The sequence below is a fragment of the Cygnus atratus genome, chromosome 6 (genome assembly GCF_013377495.2).
Source record: "Cygnus atratus isolate AKBS03 ecotype Queensland, Australia chromosome 6, CAtr_DNAZoo_HiC_assembly, whole genome shotgun sequence".
Classification (NCBI taxonomy): domain Eukaryota; kingdom Metazoa; phylum Chordata; class Aves; order Anseriformes; family Anatidae; genus Cygnus; species Cygnus atratus.
In genome coordinates this window covers 30,733,495-30,753,980 of record NC_066367.1, presented here as the reverse complement: position 1 = coordinate 30,753,980, position 20,486 = coordinate 30,733,495, and the positions used below count along the sequence as shown (strand labels likewise).

Here is a 20,486-nt window from a genome sequence, read left to right as displayed (position 1 = left end):
GATGCAGGAGGGCAGGTAGCAAGATCCAGAAAGCTCAGCAGAGCTCAATCATTTCTTTCTTTCTGCCTCCACACCAGGCCGTGGCACAGCAGTAAAAGAGCACGGGACACCCCGTCAGGCCACGACAGCCTTCTTTCTGCCGACACCGCCGAGCTGGCAGCACCAGCTCTGCCACCCCAGCGGGGCCACCAGGCAGCACAATGGGTTGTTCCGGGAAACCACGCGCGCGAATCACACCGGCCTCTGGCAACGGCTCGAGAAGCCTCAGAGCAGCGGCTGCATAAAGCCGTGACCAAAGATGCTTTCGGGAAGACTTCGAAAAGCCTCTGAGGGAAGGGGCAGGTGAGGCAGCTGAGCAGAGAGAGCAGCTTTGGGGGGACTATTAGTGAATCCCTGGCGCTGCGGCTTTATTTGTAGGGCCATCGCTGGTAAGGGAGCAGGGCCGTGCCGAGCCTTGGAGCGGCTGCAGGAGGACAGGACTCTCTCTCCCCATTATCTGCCCCCCGGCACAGGCTGCAGGGACAAGTGCGCGGCCCCCGATAGCGCCGAGCCGCACCCTCCCGGCCAAACGAAGGCGCTCGGCGCCTCCAAAACGCGCCCCTAAAGCGAGGAACCGAGCCGTGCCCGGCCTCCTGCCCCCAAGGGGCGGCCGGGGGGGGGGGGGAAAGCCGTGCCGTGCCGAGCCGTGCCCAGCCGAGCCGGGCACATGGGCAGGGAGGGCGGAGCTGGCGGCCTGACATCAGCGCGCCTCCCTCGCAGCCCCCGGACGGCTCCGCTCGCCCTCCCGCTGCCCGGCCCGGCGCAGAGGTGAGTACCCCGCGGGGAGCAGCAGGAGGAGGCGGCGGCGGGGATCGAACCCGCGGGCCCGGGAGGGCGGCGCGGGGCCGGGCGCGGCTCTGCCCGCAGCGGGTCACCGGCACCCCCCGGGGCTGCGAGCCCCCAGCCCGGGGCTGGGACTCCCCATCCCGGGGATGAAACCCCCCTATCCCGAGGCTGGGACCCCCCCATCCCGAGGCTGGGACCCCCCCCCCCCCCCCGCCCCGGGGCGTTGCGGAGGGGCTGAGGTTTTGCAGGAGCGGGTCGCGCTGCCCCGTGGCTGTGCAGGGCCGTGATTACGGAGCGCCCTGCCCGGGCAGAAATGGGAAACGCTGCGAGCTGGGAGGCTGCGGGGACAGCCCCGAGCCCGGAGGTTTGGGGTGCTCGGAGCCCACTCGAGAGCCGGAGTATTTGGGGGTGGGGCAGGGAGCTGCAGGTGGCTGCACAGCAGTGGGATGCGGCGCTTGCCCCTTGGAGCAGGGCGCGCTCGGCTTTCACTTTCTCATCAGCAGCTTTTTGAGGAGGGTAAGGACTTCTTCCAGCACAGGAGAAATCAGGAACTGAGATATTAAAAATAAATAAATCTCAGTCCCCCAAGGGTGAGCAGGGAGCGGCTGCCAAGCTTCCTTGCCTGTGTAGGGTTCCTAAAAGGCTGCAGGGTTGGATGCTCCGTGGGGCGGCTTCAGCGTTTGCCCCGTGTCAGAGTGCTGAACAGCAAAAGCTGTGAAGGAGCTGGAGAGGCAGCATTCAAGTAGGACTGTCCCATAGGCAAGGTGACCCGGCATGGGAATGTCCCTGCCCTGTGACCCTTGCTGGGACAGCACGGGGCCACGACAGCCCCGTTTTGGGGACAGCCCAGAGGCCTGCACCCTGCAGAGCTGGGCAGAGGATGGACGTGTACCAAGAACCCCAGATCACTGCCGTCCATGTGGTCTAGATAAAACTGGTGCATTGGAAAACGTCTCCCATGGAGAGAAATCAAAACTGAGATGGCGAGAGAGGAAGGCCATCGTCTGCAGTATCATTATCCTGCGGGCTGAGGAGATGGAGGGCTAACAAGATTTAAATACTACATCAGGCGTAAGACTTCTCCTCTCTTAAAATTTCATTTGCTATAAAACAAATGTACAGTAATACAGGATCCGATACTCACTGCACATATTTGATTTCCTCCATAATTGTAGAGAAGAAAATGTTGGTGACTCAACAAGTCTTTGTTTAAAAAGAAAACACAGCGTGCCTCAGGAAAACATGCTTCTTGAAAGCATAATTTTTGTTTGGTTTGGTTTTTATTTTTGCTTTTTGTTTGTTTTGCTTTCTATTGTCAGGAACTATGCTTTGACTGCGACCTTGTAGCATTACACCCATAAATAGAAGCAGCTTTAGATTCATGGGAAACACATCTTTTCCGATGGTGGAAGAAGTAGGCCAACCAAGCCGGCTCTCCGGAGAGGTGTGAAAGGCACAGGCAGCCATGGCTATGGGATGTCACATAACAAGAATTAAAACCCACCAATTAGTTATATAGATGTTTACCATCACCGATTAGAATTACCTTTCCTGCCAACCTCACAATGGAGGCAAGTGCTAATTATTTCTAAACTTTAAGTTACTGCTTCTTCACAGGGTTGCTTCCCCTGCAGTGGACTAAGCTGCCTTCCGTCTGCATCTAAGTGAAATGTAGCTTAAATTAAAGGATAAAATGTTTGGAAAGCATGTCAGTGATGTGGGTGCTTACATCCCATTTCAAAAGCCCTTAGGTACTTTGGTGCCCAAATCAATTGAACATTTTTGAAAATTTTGGCTAGGGTTTAAGGAGTTCAGACATAAACTCCTTCCGTCTTTTTCCAGGTTCTCAGATTTTCAGTGAGTCTGTCTAAAGACTCAATTGGGATAACACTTGCATATGCATTTCAGTTTAGTTCATATCAATACACCGTCGTAGTCTTTGCAAAAATGTCCTAAGAGTTACCCACAGACCGCAGGCTTCAGGAATGGGGGTCTGTAGATAATGTGTCCACCACAGAAGTATGCTAATCCCAACCACTGATCATCACTAGCAGATACCAACCTGCACCTCTTCAGTTACTTAGAGTAAATGAACTTCTTACCATAAGGATGTTCTTGCCAAAGGTGGGTGCAGAAGGTAGTGCTCCAGTAGATCTCCCATTAAAAAAATGCATTAAAGCCCATGAAAGAGGGATCCCAGCTGGACAGAACCTAAAAGCCAGACAGCACCAATGCCCGTGGCCAGCCAGAGGCCCTCCACCATCACAAGCACAGCATGCAGCAGGGCACAGGATGGCTGGTGGGTCAGTGGTGAAATATTTGCTGGGTGCACTCGTCTGGCACACGCTGAGTCGCTGGGGTCCTGTGTGCATGGTGTGCACCCCTGCACCATGCTTCCCTCATCCTGGAGAACCTACCGGGGAATTATGATGTGCTGTTGTTTTACCCAGAGGAGTTTCCTCCCCAGACACCTCTCCTGCCCATCACAGCTGCTCAGCAGAGCAGGTATGTGCATCACATACCTTGAACATACCCCAAAGGACATATATTGTGTTTGAGTAAACCAAGGGCTGTGTTCATAAGGCAACATGATCACCGTAGTCACTGTCCTTCTGTGATCCATTCCCGGTGAAGCTACCTGCCCTCTTCTCTTGCTTTTCCTCCAGTTCCTCAGTCAGTAACAATTCCTCCTTTCCTGGTGGTCTCAGCACCCACCTGAAAGAGTGAAGAAAAACAGAGAGAAACATATAATAGCTGGCCAGAACTACGCATACACCATTGCTTCACAGCAAGACGTTAGCAGCTCAGTGTCCGTGAAGAAAAGGGACCGGGGGAATTCACCTCCCCGAGGTGACCAGCAAGACCCCGTGCACTTCAGAGCTCACCGCGTGCTGTGCCTGGGCTTCGGGAGGTGAGAGCAGGAGTCCGCAGGAGCCAGGATGACCCCACGCTGTGGGCTTCAACTCCCCGCCACCCTCTCCACCGCAGGGCCCTGTGCATCCTCTGAGTCGCTGCAAGAGGCAGAGCCAGAGATGCGAGGGCATGCTGATCTTGGAGACCCTTCTAACAGGCGGCAATGGCCAAACCAAATGTTTGCATGCGCAGGCAGCGTAATTCCTCTGTGTCTTTCTGGAAAGAAGTACGAGTTTTCAAACAGCCAGGGTCTGCCAGCTCCCTGGGGTGGCCGCTGGGCTCAGAGCTCGCCGCCACCGGCAGCAGGGCAGGAGCGGAGACTTTCCCCTGCTCGTTTCAGGCAGCAGCACCTCCTCCAGTCATGCCTAGCTGCAGGCTGTCATTAGATCTACCCAAAAAGATTTTGCCATCCATGCTTTTGGCTACTTACCTCCTCTACCCGCATTTCAGAAAGGGGAAAGCTCAGGAGTGGGTGCGTCACTGTGAGATAGTCGTTAACTTGGAAAGAGCAGCAAGGCAATTAAGACCCCAAAAGAAAGCAAAAGAAGCCCCCAGGACTTCGCTACAGCACTTAACATTGCTGTAAACGGTCCCTCGATGATAAGCTGGGGAAATAACCTTCTTATTCAGGGACCCATCAACCAGATGAAGTTGTGTGTGCTATGCCTGTAGCACGGGAGATGTGAGCTGCTCTTAGGAGACAAATTTGGGAGAGGAGAGTTTGGGGATATCTGTGGCACAACCTGGTGGTAACTGTGCTTAAAAGTGCATAGTTTGGGTGAAAACAGTCGGCCAAAAGTTTGTTTTCCGGTTCAGTCGAGTCACAGCCAGTATTGCAGATGGGTGATTTTTCTGCCCAGCGTCAGCACTGCCCATTTAACCTCACCAGGTGCCAACAGGCTGTTGCATTTCTATAGGAAAACCATGGCCAAAATGTCTGAGCTTGTGTGGGAAAAGCCGACTTATGTTGTTCCAGCGGAAAATTCTGTGAGCCCTCTCTCCTCCGCTTTCCCCTGTTTTGAAACATGTTTTTGAGTTCGGGACACGGCAAAGAACATCCTGTGGTCAGGGACATACCTTTGGCTTCAAAAACCAACATCCTCGATATTTATCAATGTTTAAACCGGAGGGTACATGGAGCAGGGGGGGCCAGCGCCCGCCAGCCCACGTTGTCGTGAGCGGGTGGCAGAGCAGGGAGGCACGCGCCCGCTTTGTGGGTGACCCAGAGGAAACGTTCGAGAGGAGAGGCTCAGAATCAAAGGCTGTGACAAACTGGAGGGAGGGTCTAAAAAAGCAGGGCGCGAACTGTGTCCCGTGAGGTTGGACTGACCGACCGTGCGGACAGCGGGTGAGGGACCGGCCAGGCAGGGGACGGGGATGGGGACGGGGTTAGGGGCATCACAGAGCGCAAGTCAGCGGTGCCGTGCGGTTGTGCAAAAGCAAACAGCGTGCTGGGAGGTAGGAGCAGATGTGGCACGTGGGGGAAGCAGCGTCTGCTCCAGCCACTGCCTTTCGGGGGCTCAAATGGAAAATTCAGCTCCTCCAAGAAAACATGAAACTCATCCTCAAAGTGCAAAATGTGACCGCAGGGAAGGCGGGGGTGAATCACATGCTGTGACCTTTGGGGGTTAGAAAGGAAGCAGCGAGGGAGATTGATTCATTGGGTCAAGAGACGCTGAGGGGAGAAATATGGGCTCTGCGCGAGCTTGTGGAAGTGGTTTTAACAACTGATCAGATAAACACCAGCCCAGGGGTAGGGAGAGGGATGAGGGCACAGCACGGTGTAGTGGCAGGGGCACGCTGCAGCCCCGGGAGCCCACAGCAGGTCTGTCCCTACCGCGTGGCCAGGGACAGCCTCAGCACCCAGCGGTGCCTGCCAGGGATGTCTCTCCCAAGCAAATGGGGACCTGGGGGACCCTGATGCTGACATTTCCTCATTCTTACCGCCTGGCTGGCATCCCAGGAAGGTTTGCAACATTGCTTTTCTGGCTGAAGCAACACAGACGGTTGGTTTATTGCATTTGCTGGTTCCTGGTTTACACTGGTGGGGAGCTAGCTCAGTCTGTTTTGGAAGGAGTAAGAGGGAAAGAGGCAGCAAGCCTGGTTTTCCCCTCTTCCTCCCTCTTCTGCAAGCTGCCCACAGAGCAGACATGTTATTTCCAGTCAGCCTGGATGGGACTAAGAAGTATCCTGAAGTGTGAGCAGAGCTGGGGTTAACCAGCTTTGGATAAGCCCTTTTCTTACTTAAATCTGTGCCAGTCTTAGCAGGTATATGGTACTGGCAGTGCTCTTTGGAGGGACTCTCTGGGTGTGAGGGAGACTTAAATGCTTTATTTTCCTTGGAAACAAAGCAGCTATAGCCAAAAAGTTGGTATTTCTATGGACAGCAAGACCTGAACAGAAACTTCTGGCACTGAATGAATCTCTCCAGCTGTGACTTCTTGGTGTGCCAACTTCATAGAGAATGCCAGGCTCTGCAAACAGGAGCTGCAGGGCTGTGGTTTTGTGGTCAGTCCGGGAGGTACAAAGGTCCGTGTATGCAGACTGAATCACCTGGGGGCAGAGACCACTGCCATCCCTCAGCTCTGTGTGTATGTATGGGACCATGCTCCATGGCACACAGGGAATATCGCGGTGCAGACACCAGGACATTCCTCTGCAGTGCCTTGATGAAGGAAGGCCTCTTCCATATCACTTGTTTCCTCCTGCTGCTTGACCCCAAAGCTTATGTAGATGTAGATGTAGATAATAATCATGTGCTTTATCTCAGATGACCCACAATGCCGAAACTGAAGCCCTGATGAGGCTCTGTAAAGACATGCACCAGGCTGAATCCACAGCTACTCAAGACTCAGTTGTGGTCAGTCTAAGCAAAATCTGACCTCAGGGGAAGACACAGAAGCGGTTATTGTAGCCAAGGTGCTGCCTGCTAAGACTCTGTACGTGATGCTGAGCTCGGAGATGAGGCTTTGTGCAAACAGGAGCCAGTTTCATTGTGCTGTACAGCACCATTACACGGAGCTCCTTGTGAGATTGCTGCCATGTTCTTTGGCACAGTTTGACTCAGTGATATCTTTGAGATATTGCTTTTTTTTTTTTTTTTAATCAGAACTATTGTAAAACTAGATTGACTTTTATCTGCTAAACCCTAATACCAAGACAGTGAAATGGATCTCAGGTTTTTTTCTGTCCAGAAGTGAAGCAAAGCCTGTGCTTTGCCATGATGGGTACATCCTGGTCCAGGGTTTACAAGCCAAGCACCGCCAGACTGTGAATTATGGGAACCCGAGAGGCTATAGTCCTCTGCCCAGAATAACCGAAAGGGTCCTGAAAAGATGGTCTTGTTGTGAAAGACGTGGACAAGGATATCAGGGTCTTCCCAGGCAAATGTGCTGGAGCCCCGCTATCATTGCTATCTCAGTCGCCACGTCTGTGGAGGGAGGATAACGATAGCACCAGCTTCCCATTAGCAGTGGGGCATTATCTGAGTGCAGATTGACGTTGCTGGGAGTGCAGCCACACCTGGAGGGGCTCCTGCAGCCCCGCTCAGCCCAGAACTGCCGTCCTGCTGCAGAACCCTGCTGCGTGGCAGAAAAGCTTTGTTTCCTGGCACCAAGCCTAAGCTAACAGCTTCTGCCAAACCTCAAGTGAAAAACACATCAAGTTATCCTTGCTTTTCTTCTGCAAGAGCCCCTCCTGCTCTCCACCTGGGCAGCAGAGATTTTACTGCTTCGTTTCACCCAGCTTTTGTCTGTCTGATCCCATTCTTTGGGGCAGGAGCTGCCTTCTCTCAGGTTTTGGTTTGGTGACTGGAGCTCCTGATCTTGCTCACTGCTGTCACTGCTATTGTACTGCAAATAATAGAAGTCATTGAGATGCAATAGGTGAACTGCAGGCAGTAACAAGCACAATGCATCTGGGTGCAGCATCCCCAAGCAGTGATATAAGGGTGTCATTAATAGTCTAGCTGAAGGGCAGCTTTACTTTGTATTAGATATTTTAATTATGGAACCACTTCCCGGTTAGGAGTGAAGCTAGTTTACTTCCACTGGGCTGAGCTTTAAATCATCCCGTAGCTTTCTTGGTAAGACACTGATCTCCTTGAACTTCACACGCCGTAACTCAGCAGGGGTGCAGTTTTCTTGATGGGGAAGATCAATAAATGAGGTTTATCCAGGGCTGCGGCATGGTAAGGCTGTGTCCGGCCTCTGTGGCCTCCACTCCCGAGTGACTCCACAGTAACCTGGGTGGGCTGGCCTGGCCGTGAGGAGCCAGCCTTGGCAGAGAGCATTGCGGGCAGGGTTTGCAGGTAAACGTGAGCACGTTTACCCCTGGCTTCACAGGGCCAAGCCCGAGGTGAGGGGCAGGCGTCCTGGAGAGGAGCCAGGTGGCAGAACAGGGCGCCGGGGGGGTGGCAGAAGCAGGACTGGTGGCAGGAGAGATGGGGTCTGCGTGTTCTGCAGAGATACAGAAGTTAAAAAGAACTGTTACCTAATCACAAGCTCCATTTCCAGGCATCTGTTTGCCAGAGACCACGGCATTTCTCTCAACAAAATGTGTTTACTGCCATAGGGAGATTTTCTCCGCCTCCATCACAAGAGTCTTGTGGCGATCAGGTTTGATGTGGCCATGGCTCGTGGTGGCACAGGGCCTGCACCAAGCAGGGACAGGCCCTGCTCCAGAGACGTGACGGGCAGCATATGACTGAAATACCAGCACAAAAACCCATGCCTCCAGTCCAAAGACATTCTGAGAGCCTTGCTTTTTAACTGTTGTGGTGACTTCACAGGCTGTTTGGTTCTATCAGCCTTTTTAATCAAAATAACAGGGGGCATCAAGGCTGTTTACCCCCAGCACTGCAAACACCTCAGAGCATTTTCAGCAGTGGTAACAGGACAAACAAAACGCACCACAAGAAGGCTTGCTTACAGCACGATCCACATCCCTGCAGTCCCATTTCATAATCACCTGCTCTGTTACCCTGAACATTGATTCCTCTCCCGGTGGCCGGGAGCCAGAGATGTGTCTCTATTGCAGGGTAACAGTTTGTGCACACAGGTTGTTGGAAAGGAGGGGGTTGCGTAGGCAAGAGAGCCTGTTAAGCTAAACAATAGCTCTGGCCCTAGAACAAATAGTGCTGGCCACGAATAAATCTAGGTGGAGCAAGAAGGTTTCTTAAAAGAGAAGCAGTGAACTTTTGATAAAGTACCCGATAAAAAAGGAGCAAAAAAAAAAAAAAAAATCTTTTCAGACAGAGCTGGCGTATTTACTGTGTGGTTTTGTGGCCTGGTTGGTTGAGGACAAAGAGTACTGGCCTTGTTATGTTGCTCTCCAGCCTTCTCAGGATCAGGGCACAAGGGTTGGCATTGACCTGAGCTCCAACCATGAGGCTGTTCTTCACTTAGAGAACTTCTGGGTGGTCTCTGCTCCATCTTCATCTATGTGTTTCTTTTTGCAGTTGGCAGGCCCTGTCCCTTCTCTCACTCATTCCCAATGGCCCTTTTCTAATTTTATTCCCTCTTCTTTGCAGTGGAGTGAGCAGAACTGCAGTGTGCTATTCAGTGTGTGGGTTTATACAGTGGCATAGTTGGGTTTTTGTGTTGTTTTGCAGTGACTGTGATACATACGGACTATACCTAATGCAGGTGAGTGTGCGTAGGTAGCAGCCTTGATTAACCCGCCTGACCTGACCTGCATAGCCAAGTCAGCCTTCAGGCATACAAATCCTTCCATGGGTCTGGAACAGAAGCAGAAACCTTCCGAGTGAAATATGAATAATTCTCTCTTACTCATCCAGCCCATGAGAGGAAGTCTACATGACATGTAGAAAGCAGAGAAGAGGTGTTCTTAAAGGGGAAGAAAGTTTGTCTTTCTTTGGCACTTGTTTCTCTTCCAAGAGCACTTCTTCCACGTACACATATCTTTTGTCTCTTGCTGAGAGGCAAGGAGAGCAGACAGAGAACAGTGAATGACAGTTTTGAGGTCCATCTTCTGAAGGTGTTTGTAGGTTTTCCATGAGGAACAGGGCTGAGAGACCAGAGATGGCAGTGGCTGTTGTGTAAGAAATCTCCCTGCTCTGGTAACTCAGGCTGTGTTTGTGGTGTGACTCTGAGGGAGCCCTGAGCTGGTACCTGCACAGAACTGTGGCTCTCAGATCTTTATTTATTTTCTGAGTGTTTTAAATAAATTTACAGCTCATTAAACATACTGATAGGGCTTTTTATGCCCATATGCTGCACCTGGCATGTGCCAGCAGTGAATTTTGGTGCTCAAGCACTTTGAATGAGGAGACCCTTCTGCACATTTCTCATAATAAAGATTGACAGTACTAAACAATTATCACCCATAAACTCAATCTTCTCAGTATTCAATCCCTTTCCCAGCTCACTTATGAGCACGTTGAACAACACAGATCCTTGGGGATATCCCTTGACAACCCGTTCCCATTATGAAAATTATTTCTTTACTCTTACCCTTTGTTTCCCATTGGTAACTATTCATGCAGGAGTGCCCTTCCTCTTTGTACCAATATTGCTTCAATCCCAGAAGAGCATTTTCAAACATTTTTAAAGCATTTTTAAACATAAAGAACATTTGCAAAAGCCTATGAAAAACAAAGCCTAGTGACTAGGTCACCCTGTCCAAGTGGTCACCTTCACTTTGAAAGACCTGCATCAGCTGTAAGGCCAGTCTGTACTCTGCCAAAACCAACTGTCTCTTTCCCAGTATATCACGAGTCTGTTAATTCTGCTCTTTATTATCATTTCTACCAGCGTGCCCAATACAAAAGCCACGTGTCCTGGTACATAAGTTCTCCAGGCCACCTCCTGAGCACTTTAAAAGTATGGTGTCACATTTGCTATTTGCCATTCTTTAAGCACGAAGGCAGATTTGAGCTGTAGGTGACACTTCACGTGAACAGCCTGGCAGTTCCCTGATTGAGCTCCTCCTGACCTCCAGGCTTGGCTGGTGTGCTGCTGTTGAATTTATTGATCTGCTTAAAGCCTCTTCGTGGTCTTAATATCTAATCTGTTACGGAGAGCAGAGTGTAACAGGGCAAAATTCATTAATGTTTGTAAAGCTCATCAAGATCTTTCATGAGCAAATCTCATCATATTTTAATATATTGTTTTAAATGTCATGAGTAAGTTCTCATTATTCATTGAAGAGATGAAGCAAACAGACCCAAATATTGGAACAGGCAAAGGCTGCAACTCTTCATTACCACTTCTAGGATGCTTTCATTTCACCTCAAACTCCTTGCCTTGATTCTGCTCCCACAAATCAAAAGCACCCCTTGCCACTCCCAAATGTGGGCTCTGAGATCCCCCTGGACTCCAGGGCTTTCAAGAAGATCTCCGCTGGTTCCTTGGGGCTCCAAGAGCTGCCATTGCGGGTGGCTGTTAGGATTGCTCTGGCTTTGCAGTGTGAGATGAAGAACCGCAAAGGACAAATGAGTGCAGCCAGCAGGTGTTTGATCACTCAAACCAGGGAAACTCGTTCCTAAAACCACCTCCGCATGCTGTCTTGTCCCCCTCCAACGGTGGCTGGACATTACTGCGCACATGCTGGCGGGTTTAGCAGATGGGTCCTGGGCTACTGGGACCCAGCGCTGTACATCTGCCTGCAGGCATCAGGGAATTCCTTCCTTGCCCAAGACCTCGTGCACTTCTATTCACGTGTCATAAGTGGCATTTTCCCCATGACCATGGTTGTGGTCTGAGCATTTACAAGAGCGTCATGGTGAACTTGCATTTCCCCTTGTTTTTCCCCCCAGGATGTCCGGAGGAGACATGGCCAAACCCCTCCTTGGCCACCGGAGCGTGGAGGGTGACCCCACGGCACCCGCAGCTGGCCGCACCATCGGGGTGCTGGGGAGCGGGGACTTCGCGCGGTCGCTGGCCATCCGCCTGGTGTGCTCCGGCTTCAAGGTGGTGGTCGGCAGCCGCAACCCCAAGCGCAAAGCTGGCCTCTTCCCTTCTGCGGCAGAAGTCACCTTCCAGGCTGAGGCGGTGAAGAAGACGGATGTCATTTTTTGTGGCGGTTTTCAGGGAACATTACTCCACGCTCTGTGACCTGGCCGACGTGCTGGTGGGCAAGATCCTGGTGGATGTCAGTAACAACACTGAAATCAACCACCACAAAGAGTCCAATGCCGAGTACCTGGCCTCCTTGTTCCCAGCCTGCACTGTGGTCAAGGGCTTTAACGTGGTTTCTGCATGGACGCTGCAGTCAGGTGCCAGGGATGGTAATAAGCAGGTATTGTTTTCTTCTGGCAAGGGCTAAATCCACAATATTTCAGCAGCTGAGGTCTGACTTCAACAGTAAATGGCCTTAGGCTCCCGCAGTTTCTGCATTTCTTTGCTCTGAAATGAAATACCCCACTTACTCCTTGCTTTGTAGTCTTTGAAGTCTCTGTGTAAGTGAAAAGTACTATTTATTTGTCTGCTTATCTAAACACAGACAGTAAAACAAACTGGTGGTGCACACATGAAAGGAAACCCGTCCAGGAGAGGTCCTTGGCAGCCACAGTAAATCCCCATCAGAAAGCCTGCCAAGAAGCAAGATGCTTGGTGATAACACGGGCTTCCTTTAGCATAGCAGCCCTCCCGCCACACTCGTTCCTGCAGCCTGATCTCTCTTTGCCCTCTGTGTATCCCTCCGTTTGTTGCAGGTCCTGATCTGCTCAAATAACCAAGAAGCCAAGCGCACCGTTGCAGAGATTGCTCAAGTCATGGGATTCACCCCCGTGGACATGGGCTGCATGTCCTCAGCCTGTGAGATCGAGAACATTCCCCTGCGCCTCTTGCCAGCCTGGAAAATCCCCATCTTTTTGGCTCTGGGGCTCTTTCTTTGCTTCTTCACTTACAACCTGGTGCGGCAGGTCATCCACCCTTACATCAGGGAGCAAAAGAACAAGTTCTACAAGATACCCATTGAGGTGGTCAACACCACGCTGCCCTGCGTGGCCTACGTCATGCTGTCCCTCGTCTACCTGCCTGGCGTGCTGGCAGCCTGCTTGCAGCTCTACTACGGCACCAAGTACCGTCGTTTTCCCGATTGGCTCGACCAGTGGCTCCAGCACAGAAAGCAGATTGGCCTCCTCAGCTTCTTCTGCGCTGCCCTGCACGCCGTGTACAGCCTGTGTCTGCCCATGCGCCGCTCCCACCGCTACCAGTTAATTGAGACGGCCGTCAAGCAGGTAATGTTGGCACCTTCCACGTCAGCACCCTTAATAATCTTCTGCGCACCTCCAGATGTCGGTTAGCAGGTTTCATATCTCGGCCTTTGCACTCACTTTCCAAAGCACGTGGGGGAAGAAGCTGTTATCTTTGTGAGCACTTCTCTCACGAGGCAACTGTGCCCCGCTGCGGCACGCCGCGTACCAGGCACGCACCCATCCATCCGCACTGAGGACCAGGCACATTACCAGGATGTTGTCCAGGCGTTTGCAGCCAGGTTTAGGATCAAACTCCCTCATGCCAGTGCTCCAGAGGAGCATAGAGAAGCCTTTGAATCCAGCATTGCCTGGCACCTGGCGTGCCTGAGAAACAGGGGGATCCCTGTTTGCTTGCACTGATGGTCACAGCAGATGCCTGCTGGAGTGACCAAGCCATAACCCTGAGGATTTGTTTATGTAGGAGGTGTGTCCTCGTCACAACGTGCCTCCAGGACCATAACAAAATATTGGTGAAGAGCTGGTCATAGTCTAAGGGAACGAGGAAATGGAAAAGTACTTTATTGCCTTATTGAGGCTCTTGGCAGTGTTTATCCAGCGTGGGATTGCCTACCTTCAGGCAATCCAGCCAGCTCTGGAGCCTGGCAGTGCCATGGAAAAATGTGACTGCCCTTCCTCTGCCCCTGGCTTCTTGCTGCTCCTCCCTGCTTCTCCTGGGATGGCAGAAGAAGCCTTGTGCAGCTGAGAGGTGAACCAGATCGAGGCACTGCCCCCAGGCCAGTCTGCTTTCTGTGCTGGGATATTTTCCAAGCGTTCCCCACTGCGGCCACTCAAACGCTTGTCCCAGCACAGAGGAGGGAAGGGGCTGTGGAGGCAGCTGGGAGCAGGATGGCTGGTTTTGGCAGCAGTGCCTGCTCAAAATATCCATCAGATGACACCCCCAGCCTCCCAGTTCCAGCCTGGCACAGGCCCTTCTCGATTGCCAGTTGCACATTAATCTCGGGCAAGCATCCTCTGTTCATTTCCCCTCTACCTCCTGTTTTCTAGCAACATCTTTGTTTAGTAAATTAAACCCATTTAATGGGCTAAAGAGGATGGTTCTAAATGTTGTTCTCTGCCATGCAGCATAAAGCCCATCTTCCTTTCCATTAGCATGAACAATTTCCCCCCCCCAAATGCACTTAAAATGAAGGTTATTAGGAGACTGCTGCATATTCAAGCATCTGTATTTGTTTTCATGGCTTTAAACTGAGTTCTTATTCCAATTATCTTTCCAAATGCAACTTTGGGGCTTGCTGCTGTGGTTACAGGCTGTGGGAGCTGTGATCATCCAGCAGTTCTTCCCAGCAGGCTTCAAATCTGATCTAGCTGGGACAAGCAGCAGGGGGATAAAAGAGCATTTTCACACCTCCCAAAACACAGAGCCCAGTAGCGCTGGAGGTGGGACTAGGAACTAGTGTTCATCCAGGAAATCTGCTTCCAGAACCAGAACGAATACAGATAAAAATCAATTCCTCTATTCCTAAGCGCTCCATTTTAACAAAACTTCATTGTCATGCCAGGCTGTGGAGAAGAAGATGAATATCTGGGTAGAGGAGGAAGTCTGGAGGATGGAGATTTATATCTCTGTTGGAATAATTGCCCTGGGCTTGCTGTCGTTACTTGCCATCACTTCACTTCCATCCATCGCAAACTCTCTCAACTGGAGGGAATTCAGTTTCATCCAGGTAAAGTTGACATTTGCCCATGTCACGGAGTGATTCCGCAGCCAGGGTCAGGCCCTTGCACACCACGGAGGTCAGGGGTCGGCCTGCCATCCCCGCACGTGGCCACCTCTGCCACTCCACACGTCCCCGGTCGGGACGCGAGCCCGGCAGACACCTCGGGGCAGCGTGATGTGGTGCGTCCTGGAGACCGCCCCGCTGTCACGCAGGATGTGTGCCGTCTGCTGCTGTGTCAGGGGAAGGGAAAATGTGTGCATCGTGTGCGTCCACGTGGCGGTTAGTGGCGAGCTTTGCAAGAGCGAGTCTTTAATGTGCTGGCTGAAATTCTTCCTCACCTCCAACAGCATTAGACAGAGATCCCGAGCAAAGCCAGCCTGGACTTTGCCTGTGGGATGTCTCCGTGCAGAGTCCTCCAGGCTCCTTTTCCCCTCACTCTGTGCCTGCGAGCAGCGCTGCCGTTCACAGCTAAAACGCTCCTGAAGTCACACAAAGTAGAAAGGCAGAAAGCCTCGGGGCCATTTAGAGAAGGCAGGGTTATTCCCTTCTGTGCTGAAGGTCCCCCGGGAGCTGGCCGTGTGTCAGTCATGCCCAGCGTGCTGGAGGTGCTGCGGGGAGTTTTCAGCAGGCTGTGGAAGGCAGGCAGAAAACAAGCCGGGGAGACAGCTGGTGCAGGACATAGATCCGAGTGATCAGTGAAAAGTCCGGGTCTTCTAAAACGTGAATTAGGACTATAAGGGTAGTTTTTCTTTCTCCAGATTTTCTCAGTGGTTTAGGAGCCGTCTTCCCACTTGCAGCAATGTCCAGATCCCCAGAGTGACCAGGGTCACTCCCTCAATACACGTTCCCAAAACCTCCCAGCACAGGGACACACATGGAGCCAGGCTTCAGGCTAACAGGGATAGCAGGGAATAAAACTTCTAAATACCCTCTGCACTTGAGGCCAAATTCACCAAATTCAGAGGCCTAAATCCCATGGTCAATTGTGCCTCCTACACTGCTGCTGCTTAGCCTGAGCCAGGCTTCGGGTGATGCTGCAGTGACCAGCGTGGCACCCAGTGCATGCAAACCCCATGGGACACGCAGCCCCCAACACCTCCCCTGCGGAGCCCCTCCACCCGTGGCACCAGCGCACGCCCAGGGATTAGGGGATGCAGGGTTAGGGCACGCAGAGGTGCAAATCTGTCATTCATTCTCCCCTGCTGAAGCTCTTCAGCTGCACATAAATAATTCAATATTCATTAGAGCAGGAGTTTGAAGCTGGCTCTCCCACAAGTGCTCTCCCACAAGTTGCCCAAGCTAGCAAGTCAGTTAGGGTTTTTTGTGTTTTTGGGTGTTTTTTTTTTCCTCCTCTCTTGCTGTGGGCTGGTGAGTAATTATTTACACTGCGTAGAAGAGCCTCACCTGGAGAGCTTGACCCCAGGAGATCGTCCCTCGGGGAGAACAGAGATCTGGCTTTAAATATCTCGTTCAGATTGGACAACAGCATATTAACTCTCACCATCACATCTCAGGGGAGGGCTGCAGCTGCTGGGACATTGGATAAATTCCTGTCCTGGCTTAGGCATCTCATACCAGGAATCCCAAACGAAGGGAAAATCTTCCTTGCAGCCTGGAATGAGCCTTTGAAACTCCCTGCATCTCCCTCTGGCTCCCCAGGCAGCTCTCCTGGTGGTGCTGTGTCATGTAACACGTACATTGTCTACTACCCGTGCACGTCACACAACTGTCACATCTCTGCCCCCTGTGATCCCTTCCCGCGTCTTTCTGTCAGCACTGGCACCACGCAAATACGTGACACTGGGCTCCAAAATAGCTCTTGGCTGCCCCACGTAACGACTGCCTGGCTTAGGGCATGGAAAGACCACTCAGAGCTTTGTGTAAGTGCGGGATGAGGCACGGCAGCGCTACACAAGCTCCCAGCTGAGGACGTGCAGGAGATGCACGGGTGGCATTGTGCCTGAAGAGGAATACAGGTCTCCTAGCATGTTAACTTCCAGCTCATTTGTTCTTGTTTTTAATTAGAAATACTTTAATTTTTTTTTCTTCAATAAGTTGGTGATACCTTTCTTGAGGATATGAATAGGTGACACGGGTGCCGTTCAGGACATCCAGCACGTGACCCTATTACAGTGCATCAGAGGCATCGTGGCTTCCCATAGAAAAGGGAGTAACTAGGTAACAGGAATAATTCGTATGCAATTCAACTTACAGGAGACATTTTTAATGTTCCCCAGTGATTTACGAATCCAGTCTAATTGGCGCAGAAGTGAAAATGTGTATGATTGCCTTTACCTTCCCACCCTGAAAAGTCCTCCTGGAATCTGAAGGTTGAATTGACCTGGTTTCTTGCTTAGCTCCTGATTGCAGGATACAAAGAATCTGTCATCGGACCCTTTCTGGCGCTCCTGTCAATGAAGCCAGAGCCAGAGCCAACTTCCACACAGCTAATGACTTTTTAGGACTAATGGCAGCAGAAGTCAGAAGCGTATTTGGGTCAGGAAGGGGTCTTTTGCTTTGGATGCTGCACTCATTTCTAAATGAGCCACGTGTGACAGAGTCACCTCTGCTGATGCATTACAGGGAGCCTTCCGGACACTGAGGAGATGGAGGAGAGAGAAAAATCAATACAGAACAGAAAATGCATGCCAAGCCTGCATTAGGAAGATGCCATCCTCATACAGCCATCACTCAGAGGGCTTTAACACCTTACCTGGCATGCGGCCCCATATTCCCCACGCTGTGACAGTGCAAAAATCCCTGCCGCTGTTTAAAACATTAAAGCCTCACAGCCAGGCGCTGCGTGGAGAAGACAGACAAGACCAGAGCTTCCAAGCTCAGGCTGTGTCATGGGCAAATTTCTTGCCAATTAGCTTTTTTGCTTCACGTGACCCGCTGCCTGCACACAACAGCGGGTCACCGCGCGGCTGCGATGGGGTGGTGCCTCTCATCATACTAATTTCCACTTCTGCTCTTCCCCGCTGCCAGCAGCAGTTGAAAGAGAAACTGTAGAGGACCAAACTAATTGTCTGCAGCTCTGCCGCACACGGAGCCCCGTCCGGACTGACCCCAAAGGCCACCCGTGCTGCCCAGTGCAGAAAGCACCTGCTGCCTTCGGACTGCACTCCGTCACCTTTCTCCCTGCCCCGTTTTACATCTGTGCTCTGCCAGATTAGTCTCACGCTGGTACTTCCAGCCTCCTTCCACCCAGGGCTGTTCTGCCTGTTGGAGGGAAGCTAAGAGTCGATAAATGATGGATGAGCCACGGGTCGGTTCCCACCGTTGGGAGCATTCTCTCTTTCAGCTGCAATCATGGCATGTTCCAGCAAACACCTTCATTTTCCCAGTGAAACAAATCTTGACCCTCTTTGGGTTTGCTGCCTGCTGTCACTTGGGCTTAGGAATTGGATGTGGCTTTGGGGACGAAGGCAGCCTGGAAGAAAAGGTGGGTGTGGGGATGCCCACAGGACGAGGCTCAGCTCGCAGGCCTGCTGCTGGCTCCGGGGACGACCTTGAGCAGCGCTCAGCTGTGGCACGGAGAGAAGAGCTCCCTGACTTGGCAGGGTGTTGGGAGGGTGACATCTTGGCCGGGCTTACAGGCACCCACATGACGGTCTGATAGGTGCTGTAACAGTAAAGTACATAGATATGGGGCGTATTTTAGAGATCTTTCCTTGCCTGCCCAGTCCTCCCAGCTGTCTAAATAATTTGCGGTGAACGGTAGAGGAGACTTGATCTAGCTTGTTGTTAGCAGCACGGTACACTTTTAAAAGTTATCTGGGTTTTAAAATGGTTTGTCACTGATCACAAACAGGAAGGGATGTTTTGAAAGGAGACATTTTCCAGCTGAGATTTTTTTTTCAAGAGAATGTGACGGGTTCTTCGTCCTGTTTGCCCTGATCTCTGATCTCCCTGCTGTGCCTTCTTTCCTGGCCATACCTGCAGGAAGACAGCGTTTCTTGCTGATCTCTGATTGCAGCAAGCCGGGTATTTCAACTTCTAAAGGCTTCCTTCCCTAAGCTGGGGACATCAGCAGCGTGTGGTGAAATTTCTCCCGTCCGGGCACCTTGAAGGTTGGTTGTCATTACAGGCTGAGACCAGACAGTCAAAGCTGGGCAGCAGACACACACATTTTTGCACCACAATTTTGGACCCACATTTTTCTTTGAAAGCACAGCCAGCGGCCCCTGGGGAGGTGGCGAAGGCGTGACTCTGGAAGCTGGAGCCCAGCTCCTGCTCAGCACCCATGGGCAGGGCTCCGGAGCCACCACCTTGGATCAGACAGGAAACTATGAGTGAGGGGACCACAATTTAAACCCCCTCTTGAGAGCAACCATGAGCAGGAGCTGGCAATATTCAGGCAAAATGTTGTCTCTGTGGGTGCTTGGGAGCCACAGTCTCAGCTGAAAATAGAGCAAGTTCTTGTCTGCAGAGCAGGGGCTGAGTCCTTGCCAACTCCTTCAGTGGATAAAGGGCTCTTGGCTCCCAATTCTGAGGATTTAGTCCATCACATAGCCTCACGGTTCAGCTCACGAACCAACACACATCTCTAGGACAGAGAAGGAAACCCATCAGGGCTGTTGCTCACCTGAGAGCAGAGCGCTTCGGTTTCTAGATCAGCCTCAGCACGCTGCAGTTTTCCTGTAGGTGCCAGCAGTTACCTGCAGATCTCTTTGCGAGGCTTCACCGACTTCTGACAGTGCCAACTGCTGGTCCGTAGCTGCGATGCTGTGCAAAAGGTGCGTGCTTTCCCTAGCTGGCCAGCAGCCCCTGGCCATTGCCAGCCACGGATGGGCCACGGCAGAGCCAGAGCATTTGTGAGCTCCCCGCGGTTACGGGCTCAGCGGGCGCTGGGGCTGGAGCTCACCCCTTGGCTGGGTCGGCAGCATTTTCTGGGAGACTCCTGCTGAACTAGTATCACATTTAACATCTGATGAGAAAAAGAAAAACGCAGGCTGGCACACTACCTGTGAAAGGTTTCCAGTCGCATTTTATTCTAGAAAAAAAAAACAAACACGGGAATCCTCATTGCTTTCTCTGCACTATGTACCCCTACAGGTGAAAATACCAGGTCCTCTGCTAACCGGTGTGTGTTTCTCTTCCTTTTAGTCCACCCTTGGATTCATTGCCTTGCTAATCAGCACTCTGCACACCCTCACGTACGGATGGTCGAGGGCCTTTGACGAGAACCAGTACAAATTCTACCTGCCTCCCACCTACACCCTCACGCTGCTCGTCCCATGTACTGTGATCCTAGCAAAGGTCATCTTCAGCTTGCCCTGCATCCACCACAGACTCGTGCGAATCAGGAGGGGCTGGGAGAAGGGGAGATACGTGAAGTTTGTGCTGCCCAGCGCAACAGGGGAGTATTCGAGCGGGGAGACCTCTAGCCACGTCTAACGAAGCGCCGGGGCGACGGCGGATTTCAAAGCACTATCGACATTTCTATAAAGGTGTTTCTTTTTCTTAACTATATGTATGTTTTGGTATAATTATATTGTGGGTAACGAAATAAAATTTGGTGACTTTAGAAAATGGACTACCATGAAAGAGTTCAGACAGTAGTATTTAAATGATATTGCTGGTTTGCTAGGACAAATGTTGCCTTAAAAATCACAATGAAAGCTGAGCTAGCAGCACTAATATACACAGAAAACTGATGGATTCTGTCACTGGCTAGCAGCTCTCCATACCAGTACTTTCTCTGTTGCTCCCTATCTTGTTTCATAAATGTCAATGCTTTTGTTCTTTTACGTATGAAGGAACATGGATTTTCTGAGCTTTATGCCAGCAGAGACATCCTGCCTCTTGAGTGTCTGGATCAACACAGACAGTGAGGTTTAGAAACA

General features: G+C 51.6%; 1 protein-coding gene across 1 annotated transcript; it reads left to right on the top strand.

Annotated features, from left to right (window-relative positions):
• The first annotated feature begins 675 nt into the window (after nt 1-675).
• On the top strand, nt 676-20,176 carry STEAP3 (STEAP3 metalloreductase). Its single transcript, XM_050711715.1, is given in 6 exon segments — nt 676-807; nt 11,516-11,771; nt 11,773-11,997; nt 12,413-12,940; nt 14,479-14,643; nt 19,747-20,176. Coding segments are annotated over 6 exon segments (1,566 nt in total). The 5' UTR covers nt 676-706; the 3' UTR covers nt 20,038-20,176.
• The last annotated feature ends 310 nt before the right edge of the window (nt 20,177-20,486 follow it).